Genomic DNA, 12,169 nt, shown 5'->3' on the forward strand with positions numbered 1-12,169 from the left:
TTGGTGGTTCCCTGTGGCTTCTGAGTAAAGTTCACCTGGCTTCAGGGCCCTCCACACTCATATCACCCTGGCCTTTCAGCTTTATGACATATTCCTCTGTAAGCTCCAGTCCAGACTGGACTTAATTCTTTGTCCTCCAGATGGAGCCCTGCTTTCCTGTCTCCCTGTCTTTGTTGATCAACCTCAAGCCTGGAATTGCCATGCAAAATGGAGGTACAAATAGTTAATTGAAATCTAATGTGTATAACCATTTAAAATCCAATTTAGTAAGATCAGGGATGAGAAAGATGGAATAGTAGTTGTAAATTAGGAAAGATTTACTTGTTTGAGGAAATCCAAGCCCTAGAGGACTGGTAAGAGGTAAAGAGCATTTGTATTTCATCAGAAGCAAGAACAGAAGCAATATTGCCAATAGTTATCAATATATCAGTTAGAACACTCTGTCTAAAGCAGAGTAGCTCAAGATTTCTGGACTAATCTTACAGATAATTTCTGGATTCTTACCAACATAGAGCAAATAGCTGTTGAGATGAAAGTCATTAGGCACCTTAGGAAGAAGTGACCACTTCAACTTAAGAGTTTGGGAGAGAAGAGAAAGCCGGACAGTCTGACATGCATCATATATTGCTGAAGAGCAGCTTTCCAAGAGATCAGAAAAGGGATTGACAGGATCCCATGCCAAGTTAAGTCAACCAGTATATATTAAGTAACAGGCATCATGCTGAGCACCATGAATACAAATAAAGGTACAATACAAGCCCCTGTGCCTGAGAGTCATATGTTTAATGGGAGATACCTGAAAGAAAATACATAGTGATGTAGCACCTCCTAAGTTCCAGACCTTGTGGAGGTAGTTTGCAAGTATCTGACTTTTATTCTCATAACATCCCTGAGAAGTATAAGATACAGGCTCTAAAAGCTGAAGAGGACTAGCAATTAGAATTTTTACATAAAGGAGGAGGAATTGTCTAAGGGGAATGATGAGCTCTCCCTCCAACTCAGATTAAAAAAACAAACAAAAAACATAGGAAATGGAAACAAGAACCAGTGACAAGTGTGAGCCAGTCCTATAAGAACATTGTCAGATGTGATAAAACTCAAGTGAACCAAGTCTAGTAAAGAAACCAAGACAGTAAGAAGGATTTATTATTAGGAAAGGAGACTCAGAGAAGGGATAGGGCACAGGGTGGATGAAATGGTGAATGACTGTAGCCAGACAGGCATCTATCTGACTTCCCCTTCCCTTCCAAGAAGAATGATTTTTGTATGACAGAGGATAGAAAACGTGACAAATAGGGAGTGGATATCCAAGATAAGGAAGAGGTAAGATGAATGCATGCCTTGAGGCCCAGATGAACTGTGCCCCAGGATAGTAAAAGAGTACACCAGGAGGGGAGAGGGGGAAAGTGTTGAATTCCTGCTAATGATCTTTGAAGATCATGGGGCAGAACCAGAGGGGAGCAAGCTTCCTGGTTCTCAGAAGCAGGAAGAAAGCAAAACCTGTACAGGTTATTGAGCTTGATTTCAGTTCCTCACTGAATTCTAAACAGCATTACGTAATGGGTTATGAATTACTGAGCTACTATTCTTGGTCTCCAGCAGATGGCTCTGTTGATTGATCAAGGAATGCTTTACAGAGACAATGCGGTAAAAGAAAAAAAAAAAAAAAAAAACCTTTCTGGAGATCTCCAAGCAAAGGTCTAAAGGGGAGCTGTTGAGGACAGGTAGAACATCCTATTTAGGTATGTGTTGAATTATTGGTCCTCAGTGGACTTTTCCAACTCTAGAATCTATGAAATGTCCCTGAAACTTTTCTTCATCTTTTCAGTTTGTCATATTTCCCCCTTGAATCTCATGTACCAGTTTGCACTTAACATGTATTGTACTCAGTTTATTCTCTCAAACTTACTCATCATCAAAAATTTTCCATATTTCTGTTGAAAATAGCACCATTCTTCCAGTTTCTTCATTTTATACTCTCAGCTTCATTCTCAAGTGTCCAAACAGTTGTCTAGTCTTGTCATTTCTATCTTTGCTACATCACTCTCATTTAATCCCTACTTTATACTCACACCCCCCCCCCCCCCCCACTTCAGTTATTCATTACTTCTTGCCCACAATTTTACAATGGTCTCCCTGCTTTAAGCCTCCCCATCTTTCTGGCTTCCTTATACATGTCTCCCCTTTTCACTCTACTATCCATCCAAACTAGTTCTCTCTTTGTTCTTTGCACTTGGGATTTCAGAGCTGGAGTCTTTGCATGGATTCTCCCCTAAGTGCTCCCCTCTCGCTTTTTACAGAGTCCCCTCATTTCCTTTAAGGTTCTATCCAAGCTCCAGTGCCCCGCCCAAGACTACTTCATATTTATTTATTGTGCCTTTGCTTGCATATATACCCATGGTCACCCCTGACAAAGGGGAAGAACTTTGAGGAAGTGCTTGTTTCAGTTTTTATATTCGTATTCCCAACACTCAACGCAGTGTCTAGCAAGTAGTAGGCTCCCAATACATATTTGTCAATTGATTGACAATAGTAGTTTCCTTTTTATGAGTTTTATTCTTCAAAGTATCAGAAAGCTACTATTCATGGTCTCCAGCAGATGGCTCTGTTGATTGATCAAGGAATGCTTTACAGAGACAATGCGGTAAAATGGCGGATGTTTGCTTTAGACTTGGTACCTACGTGCTCTGTGATTCTGGGTGGAGCCCTTAAGCTCTCTAAGCTTGCGTCTCTCTCTAAGCTTGCGTCTTAACAGTAAAATGGGAATAATAATATCTCTCAAAAGATAATTGTATGGTTGAAGTGAGATAAATTATGTAAAATGCTCCAAAAACCTTGAAGAACTGTTTTAAGTGTGGACTGTTATCATCATGGTATAAATGGCATTTGTGCTAGACCATGAAGGATGGGGGTACAGTATCCACAGGCAGAGATGAAGAAGCTTTGAGGCTTTTTGCTAGGGAATATATAGGAAAGAAACAAGTCTGATAAGTGGGAAGTAAATGACTATAATCTAGTCCAGTTCAGAAAGGTGTGATACATATTCATAGAGCTCAGGTCATCCAAGAAAGGAACATTGCTTTGAATCTAGACTTAGTGTTGGAAGGCTTCCTAATGGAGCAGGGATTTCAAGAACTATAAGAATGGGTCAGCATGTAGTTACTGAGCACTTGCTGTATATAAATGAAACTCCATGTTGGCCAGATTGTGGGTAAGTCAGGAACAGGAAAAGAAGCAGCCCCTGCTTCAGTTTCGTGCCTGGGGAGATGCTGCAGCTATGTTAGCTGGAGGTCAAAGCCTGGCAGGATGGGGTATGCATCTCTGATTCAGAGTCCCACAGCTAGGTTAGCTTTTTCTTTGCTAAGGAACTCTTTTCTCCCTCACTCTGGACTTTGGCTTAGTGCAGGTTTTCATTTCCATGAAAAAACATGCCAGTTTTGTTGATTCCTCCACCCTTTCTTTCCTCTTTCCTAGGGTCTTTCACCTTTAAAGACCTTCCCCTCCATGCTGCCACCTGTGGAGAGAGCTCCCCGCCTCATCCAGGCTCACCCTCTTCCTCCTCGTCCCCATCTTGGACTCCATCTTCATTGCACCCTGAGCCCTCTCTGGAGATCACACCACCACCCCCCTGGGTGCAATGCCCCATCTGCCAGTGCTATTTCCCAGTGAGGGAGGTGGCATGGCATGCCAGCAGGTGTGGGGAACCCCCTGAGAATCCTTGGATGAGCCTGGACTAGACCTTGCCCTACATGCTTTGATTTCCTACACCCAGCCATTCTGCTAGATTCCAGGAAGGTGGAGGTACATGCTACAAGCTAAGTCCTTGAGGCTAGGGGTCCCAGCCCTCCCCCCACTTCCATTTTTATTTTACCCTTGGTTATGGAAAAGCATGAAATGGCAGAACTCAGACCTGTGGGATTGCTGATAACATTAGGCTCAGCTTCATTATTATTCTGGGTTGCCATGACAATTGTTGCTAGGATACTCGTTCTCTGCCGACAGTTCTGCCTCTCTCCAAGGGAAGTCAATTTAGATTAATGGATAAACAGACTTGGGCTATGGTGTTCTGCCTGGTGCCCCTCCCCCCTGGTAGGAGGAAAGGAACTCAGCCTTGTTTGAAATGATTCTACAATGCGGCAGAACATGTACTGCAATATTAACCCTGTGTTTGCCATGTTGCAAGGGAGGAAGAAACAGTGAAGAATTTTTTTTTTTAATGCAAAAACCTCATGTTTAACTCCAGGTCCTCTGGGGAGCTGCAAGTCAGAACAGTCCAAGATGCCTTTTAATTAGTGGTCTGACTGTGTGACCTGAGTAACTCATGAAATCTATTGGATCTCAGTTTGCTCATTTTTAACTAAGAGATTATTATCTGCACTTCTCAGTATTGCAGGCTTTTTGCAGGTACCCTGCAAGTTATGTCATAGTCTGAAAACTGATTTGTAAACAATAGGCAGTAATCTTCACAAAGTATTAGAGACAGACTTGGAGAAAGCTTCCCTCTTTTGCCTCCAGTAGCCTAATGGGACAAGGGGATGATGGAACAGAAACAACTATGAGGAGGAGAAAGCCCACAAGGAGAAGCAGAGCAGTGGGGAGAGGGCTCCCCTAAGAAAGGGCCCTTCCCTCCCTCAGGCCCATACTGAGATAAGAACAGTTGGACATTGAGCCACATGGATGTCTCCAAGAAGGACTGGAGGAGGAAGGTTCAAGCTGAAGCAGGTTCAAGCTGCATCTCAAGATTTTTCTTCTCCTCTTCTAATTGACTTCTTTTCATCACCAGCTCCTCAACCTTTAATCTATGGGTGAAATGATAGTGGACATAAAATTAGACAAAGTACTGGGAAAGTTCAAATGAATGAATAAATTTTAAAAGCATTTATTAAACATTTATCATGTGGCAACCAAGATGCAGAGAGGTCTGGAAACTTTCCCATATGGGGACTGGTTAAAGGCAGAACTAGGACCAATGATAGGAAGGTACAGAGAAAACAAGATTCCCTTTAATAAAAGGAAAAACATTTTGAAAATGGCATTGTTTTCCTAAACTAAAATGGACTCTGGAAAGGTATTGCATTGCCCATTACTAGTGGTCTTAGAAGCTGAATGACCACTTTTTGAGGATTTGGGCACAAGTAGGATTAAACAACCTCTATGCTTGTGCTCAAAGGACCCAGCCAAGCTTCCTCCCATCCTGCTGTTCTTCCCCAGTTGCTGTGCCATGTTTGGCCTGCCCTCCCCTCCACCTCAAACTTGCTCTAATACACGTGTTTGATCTCCAGGTCTCTGAGGGGCAAAGCTGGAGCAGAGGATGGGGCGCAGCTGGTCTTGGTAGGGGGCAGGGCCCAGCCTAGGGCGGGGTCTGGGTGCATAAGAAAGTGTTGGGCATCCCAAAGGGAGCAAACAGAAAAAGAAGACCAGAAAGGTATAAGCCATGGATTCTCTCACGGTAAGGAACTTTGCCACTGCCCCTTTCCATGGCTTCATTGAAGATCTCATGAAATCTCAGCATAGGGCCTGCTCTCCCAGAAAGAAAGTCAGCTACTAGACCAGAACTGAATTTTTTTTGGTTGGGGGAGATTGGAGACCCCTTCATCTTTTCAATTTAGAGTTAGAGAGTGACAAAACTAAGGACAAGAGGGGATATAGACCTAGAAATGTTGGGGTCCTGTTTGGGGGAAGGTACTGGAGGGTTTGGAAAAGGACCCAGGATAGCAATTTCCAGAAGCTATGGGCTACTGTGTACCTGTTTGTTTCAACTTCAGGGAGGAGGCCTTGGACTGGAGAACTCCAGGGATTCACTGGGGTAGAGGAGAAGCAGCTGGCAAGAAACAACAACAGGGAGTAGTATCCTCACTATTTCAACTTATACTTGCTTGTCCCTAGAAAAGGGGCAGCTGCAGAGATCATTTCTGGCCTAGGCTCATTCAGGGACTGGTACCAGGGTTTCAGCTTTAACAGTGGAAGGCACCTTGGGGAGCAGAGCTTTGGCAGCCAGGGGTCTAAGCTCGTAGCCCATTATATCAAGTAGCCATCAAGGGAAGGAAGAGGTAGGCAGGCCTGTCAATCTTTGTTCATAGAACCTTCTGTAATTTAGTTTATCTCCCTCTCTTCCCATGAGGCCCTAAGTTAGGTTGGGTTGAGTGAAATACAGAGGTACATAGAGCTGGGCATGGTGGTGCATACTTGTATTCTTTGTTGCCAAAGATTCTGAGGCTGGTGGATCTTGAACTTGTTAGTTCTGAATAGCAGGTATAGTATATAGCAACACAGCAGGGCTATGCTGTTGGGTGCTCCCACTCCACTAAGTTTGGTGCTCATGTAGTGATCCCTCAGGAGTTAGGGGGGAGGGAGCATCAGGTTGCCTAAAGGGGAGCCTAGTTCAGAAATAGGAGGTCAAAGCTGGGTAGATCACAATGGAATCGGGCTTCTGTATGTGGCCCCTGGATAAGATAAGGAGATCTGGTCTTTAAAAAAAAAAATTTGTTTTTAAGCCACCGAAGTGCATAGAGAAATCTGAGTCCTGACTCCTATCCTTTACAAAATAAAACGTAAGAAATCTTATTTATAGCTCCTTGTATTATTGCTGAAGGCGTAGTTGGGGGGGGGGGGGGTTGGAACTTGGGAGGTAGTAGGAGAGGGCTTGAGTCACTTGTTGGAGACAAATGGGGTAGTCAGGAAAAGACTGACTACACGGGGGAGAGGAGTCGTCATCAGTGTGTGGGAAAACGCATCCCAGGTCAGGAGGTGGGAGAGGGAAGAGTGGGGCTGAAGGCTCCTGGGGCAGGGGTTGGCACAATCAGAATTCTTGGCATCTCCTTTCCTCTAGCCCCAACCCAACTGGAACGAGATCGTGAACCGGAAACTCCGCTTTCCCGCGCCCCTGCTCGGCGCTATCCAGGGGGGCCGGCTGGGCCTGGTGCAGCAGCTGCTGGAAGCGGCGGGCACCGAGGCGAGCGGGGCCGGGGGCGGCCCCCAGCGTCAGCTGGAGGAGGCGGAGGACCGCTCCTGGAGAGAGGCTCTGAACCTGGCCATCCGCCTGGGCCACGAAGCCATCACCGAGCTTTTGCTGGCCCGGGTCAGATTTGACTTCCGGCAAATCCACGAGGCCCTTCTGGTGGCGGTAGACACAAACCAGCCCGCGGTGGTGCGCCGCCTGCTGGCCAGGCTGGAGCGCGAGAAAGGCCGCAAGGTGGACACCAAGTCCTTCTCGCTGGCCTTCTTCGACTCCTCCATAGACGGCTCTCGCTTCGCCCCCGGCGTGACGCCGCTCACGCTGGCCTGTCAGAAGGACCTGTACGAGATCGCCCAGCTGCTGATGAGCCAGGGCCACGCCATCGCGCGGCCCCACCCCGTCTCCTGTCCCTGTCTGGAGTGCGGCAACGGCCGCCGCTACGACCTGCTCAAGTTCTCCCTCTCCCGGATCAACACCTACCGCGGCATCGCCAGCCGCGCCCACCTCTCCCTGGCCAGCCAGGACGCCATGCTGGCCGCCTTCCAGCTCAGCCGCGAGCTCAGGAGGCTGGCCCGCAAGGAGCCCGAGTTCAAGGTGGGTCTCCGGGCGTCCGGGTGCGAGCGCAGGCAGGCCCCTGCCCCCGCCCGCGGGGAGCGGGGAGAGCCCCTGCCCAAGGCGGCCAGCATGGCGTCCTGGCTGGCCAGGGAGAGGTGGGCGCGGCTGGCGATGCCGCGGTAGGTGTTGATCCGGGAGAGGGGTCACAGGGCCCAGGCTTGCGGAAGGCTGCCGCAGGAAGCAGACTTGAACTTGAACTTGGCTGATCACAAGAGGGAAGAGCCCTCACACACCAAAGCAGGCCCCACCCCCGGAAGGCTCTCGGCCACGGAGGGCACTCCTTTTCGGGGACCCAGTAGACCCTGAGGCTCTGTGACGGAGGGACTTGGCCTAGTCTTTCCCACCTTCCGGGTAGGCAAGGCAGCAGTGACCCTCTCCTTTTTGAAGCGGGGGTAACTAAGGCCCCGATATGAGCTGCTGAAGTCTCTTTTACATGCACATTTAATAACACAATCACGCACCCTGTAATAAATGTCATGTATATTATATAGGGAGCCCCAACTTAAACTCTCAAGTATTAAAGCTGCACTAAACTTGGGACACCCCATAAACATACATGACATCCAAAATCACAGGTGCATACGGATGTGTACGTTGTGTGCAAATATCAATTACACAAGGGAGTCTCTTGTTAAAATGAGAAAGGACACATGAGTATCCCTATCTGTACACGTGCATGTTGAGTTCTTCCAGTATTCAGCGCAGTACCTGGTACATATAATAGGCACTCAATACATGTTTATTGATTTATTCTTCCATTTGACAGCCCTTCAGATACGCAGATACCTCTATATAAAAGGCTTCTCTTTACGTTGATATCCTTCCCCAATAACTGCCCTGACAGTAGAATCCTCCCATGAAAAACTGAGGCGTAATTAAACAAAGTGACACATTGATTATGTCCGGCAGCCTATTTCTCATTCCAACCTGTAGTTTGCTACCTGTCTAGGGAGAAAAGGGAGGTATATATCATCCTCATTCCTCTGGGGTGAAAATTGGTCAGCACCCTTTGAGTTAGATATACCATACTGTCAAAGTTCTAGTCTAGACGTCCTCCACTGATTAGACACATTATTTGGCTTCCCAGGGTTCACCAACCCCAGCTGTGACCTTCATCTGGAAGAAGGACCTTGGGTTTCACAAGTCCACCATCAGCTTTGGGGGGTTTTCTTCTTTCAAAGAATCTCTGCCTTATTGGAGGAAGAGCTAAGGCTCAGCCCTCTTCCCCTTAATATTCTGCTATAGCAACAACATCACAAAAGCAAAGAAGGGCTCTCCTGAATTAGAGAGACCTTTAAGGGGCTTTTACTCTGATCTAGGGATACCTGAAAAAGAATCCTCATACTGTTGCTGACTTGAAGTCATTCGGTGATGTTCCCCATCAATCTTTACTGAGAATGGCCATTGTATTTTTAAATGGTTGATTTTGGGAAGCTTTTTTCTATGTGGAGATAAATTCTTCCAGTAGATGACATTACCCCCTTGTTCCTGGTGCTTTGGGAGCTAAGCATGACCCATCTAATTCTTCCGAAGCTTAGCAGTGTCTGGCATATGGTAGGCACTTAATGTTTAGTGATTGATTGTTCTACTTGGTGGCCTTTCAGTTACTTGAAAATAGCTGTTTTTCATTTGAATCTCTTCAACATAAACATGTCCATTGCTTTCACCCAATACTTTCCAAGGAGATCATTAGGGACAGGCCCCCCCGAATTTGTGGAGCAAAGTGTTTCCTCATGCCCCAGATATCCTGCCTCCTTGGCTAGGGGTCCTGGTGGTGGGTGACAGAAAGTAGTTTGAATAGAGATAAGCCGGGCTGAAGGCAGAAGGATGAAGGGCCTAGGGCAGAGCAGACATAGGCAGGTTAAAGCAGAGACTCCAGGCTTTGTCCAGCAGTCGAGCAGACTTAAAACTGTTGTGGTCTTGGGAGACTCAGGCCACCTCTCTCCCATCTCTTAGCCCGAGTACATCGCCCTGGAGCAGCTGAGCCAGGACTATGGATTTGAGCTGCTCGGAATGTGCCGCAACCAGAGTGAGGTCACTGCCGTACTCAATGACCTGGGCGAAGACAGTGAGACTGAGGCCGAGGGCCTGGGCCAGGCCTTTGAGGAGGGAATCCCCAACCTGGCCCGCCTGCGCCTAGCCGTCAACTACAACCAAAAGCGGGTCAGATTCTGTTCCCCTGTCCCATTCTCCTCTCTCCCTCTCCCCTACCCAGCTTGGGACCCTACCTGAAACTAGCCCCTCCATCATCAAGACTCCTTGAACCCCAGCCCGGACCCTAACCCTTCCCCCACTAGCAATAGCCCCAAGCTATTCCTAATTCTCAGACCCTAACCCAGGCAACCTTCAACCCTACCATGTTCTGATCCCCTGCTCTCACCCTCAATTTTGGCCTTCCCTTTACCCTCCCTATTCCTAGCTCTCCCTCATCCTGTCTAGCCCCACTTCCTTCTTCCTATGCCTAAGACAAGAGAACCTAAGTTTGACTTAACCTGCACCCCCCCATCAGCCCAAATATGCCAGTGTCCCCCTCTAAGGGCACCTTCCCTTTCCACTGTGCTCTTCTGGAATCCCTGCTTCATAACTGACAAACTCGCTCTCAGTTTCCTTTCCCACCATCTTCTGGCTCTTGGCCACCTTCTTCAGCACTGACTACACTTTCACCCTTTCCAGGATCCACCAGTTGAGATGAAGGAGTTGGAATATTTCTTGTTCCCCATTGCCGCTTTACTTCCTCTCTCCCTCCATCACTCAGTAACCTTTCTTCTTTTGTGATTCACTCAATCCATAACTGTCAGTCAATCAAAATTTCCTTGTTTCCTCAATGAGTTCAGGACAAATAGCAATAGGGCCTGACTGATCCCTCCTCCCCAACTCCTACCCTCCTACAAGGGGACATCAACATACATACTGATACTCCCTCAAGCACTCTTAACTTCCAAGTCTTCTATTTAGTCATTTCCCATGACTCCTCCACCCTGCCTCAGATACAAAGAGATGGTCACGCATATCTCTGTTTTGGCCATCACCCTCAAGTGTTCCACCTAGGTTCATAAACTCTGAAATCCGATTGCAATTTGTTATCCTTCCACTTCTCCCTTTGCCTTGCAACCCCAAATCCTGTTCTTAGTTTTCATTGTGACCAGCAATTCCTCCAGCTCTGGCTACCTTCTTCCTCTTCCTCCATCTTGACCCATTAATGAGCCAGTTCAACTCCATACTGTCTTCTTCTTTCTAATATCAGACTCTTTTATCCTATCATCTAGCCCTGATGAACCTCAGCCTAATAATATTACCACCATCTGATGCCTTTGCTCTTTTTAACATTCTGATGAACAAAGAAGCTGCAGTGGATGGATCTACAATAAATCTGTTGTATAATCTCAACCGGTCCCTCATTGCCACAAGGCAATCCTTTTAAACTTCCCTATTCAACTCATTATCCCACTCATCACAGACCCTTTTCCCAAACCTTTTCACCTCTCCTCAAAACTACCATATCTTTGTTTTTCTCCATCCTCTTAGCTTATTTATTTATATCATATTTCACGGAGAAAATTGTTGTTTTATTATTATTATTATTATAGCTTTTTATTTACAAGTTATATGCATAAGTAATTTTTCAGCATTGACATTTGCCAAACCTTTTGTTCCAATTTTTCCCTTCCTTCCCTCACCCCCTCCCCCAGATGGCAGGTTGACCAATGTTAAATATGTTAAAGTATAAGTTAAACACAATATATGTGTACATGTCCATACAGTTATTTTGCTGTACAAAAAGAATCAGACTTTGTAATAGTGTACAATTAATCTGTGAAGGAAATCAAAAATGCAGGAGGACAAAAATAGAGGGATTGGGAATTCTATGTAGTAGTTCATAGTCATCTCCCAGAGTTCTTTCACTGGGTGTAGCTGGTTCAGTTCATTACTGCTCTATTGGAACTCATTTGGTTCATTTCATTGTTGAAGAGGGCCACATCCATCAGAATTAATCATATAGTATTGTTGTTGAAGTATATAATGATCTCCTGATTCTGCTCATTTCACTCAGTATCAGTTCATGTAAGTCTCACACGGAGAAAATTGTAATCATTTTCTGAGATCCCTCTTTTTCTTCCTTCCTCATTTTACATCCATTTATGCTCTCTATCACCTCTGTCTTACATGGAGAGGTAACTCTTTTTCTTGCCAAGACTGACCCCTTCACATAAACAAATCAAATCATTTCACTGTCTTTTTCACCAGATTCCCCTCATTATCATTCTCACTCTCATTTATCTTTTCTGTTGGCTGTTTCTTTAATTCCTACAAATTGCTCATGTCCTACCCCATCATCAAAAGTTCTTCATTTGTCCCTGACAGCTGTCATCTCACTTGTTCCATTTTGTGGCTAAACTCTTTGAGAAGACTATTTACAATTGGTGTTTCTACTTCCTTTACTCTCATTTTCTTCTTAACTTTCTATAACATGGCTTCTGAGCTTGTCATTTACTCAAAACTGTTTTCTCTAAAGGTATTGGCGATCTCTTAATTAAGTCTAGCAGTCTTTTCTCAGTCTTTATCCCTCTTGACCTTTCTGTGGGCTTTAACTGTAATCTA

At 45.8% G+C, this 12,169-nt stretch overlaps 2 protein-coding genes across 4 annotated transcripts in view; both read left to right on the forward strand.

Moving 5' to 3' along the window:
• The window catches only part of LOC105749908 (short transient receptor potential channel 2), a 22,391-nt gene extending 15,827 nt beyond the window's left edge, over positions 1–6,564 (forward strand). The window contains exons 10-11 of one of the 3 annotated variants that reach the window (XM_031962026.1): positions 141–213; positions 3,475–3,587. In XM_031962026.1, the coding sequence (XP_031817886.1) occupies positions 141–213; positions 3,475–3,490 (89 nt within the window). In that variant the 3' untranslated portion in view covers positions 3,491–3,587. Of the gene's footprint in view, positions 1–140; positions 214–512; positions 2,651–3,474 lie in introns of those variants that run through there. The other 2 variants (XM_031962025.1, XM_012545388.2) reach the window with 2 other exon arrangements.
• The window catches only part of LOC100933817 (short transient receptor potential channel 2), a 26,592-nt gene continuing 19,786 nt past the window's right edge, over positions 5,364–12,169 (forward strand). The window contains exons 1-3 of the mRNA XM_012545387.3: positions 5,364–5,449; positions 6,830–7,549; positions 9,527–9,733. Of these exons, the coding sequence (XP_012400841.2) occupies positions 5,435–5,449; positions 6,830–7,549; positions 9,527–9,733 (942 nt within the window). The 5' untranslated portion in view covers positions 5,364–5,434. The remainder of the gene's footprint in view (positions 5,450–6,829; positions 7,550–9,526; positions 9,734–12,169) is intronic.

This window comes from Sarcophilus harrisii, chromosome 3 (assembly GCF_902635505.1).
Source record: "Sarcophilus harrisii chromosome 3, mSarHar1.11, whole genome shotgun sequence".
Lineage (NCBI taxonomy): Eukaryota > Metazoa > Chordata > Mammalia > Dasyuromorphia > Dasyuridae > Sarcophilus > Sarcophilus harrisii.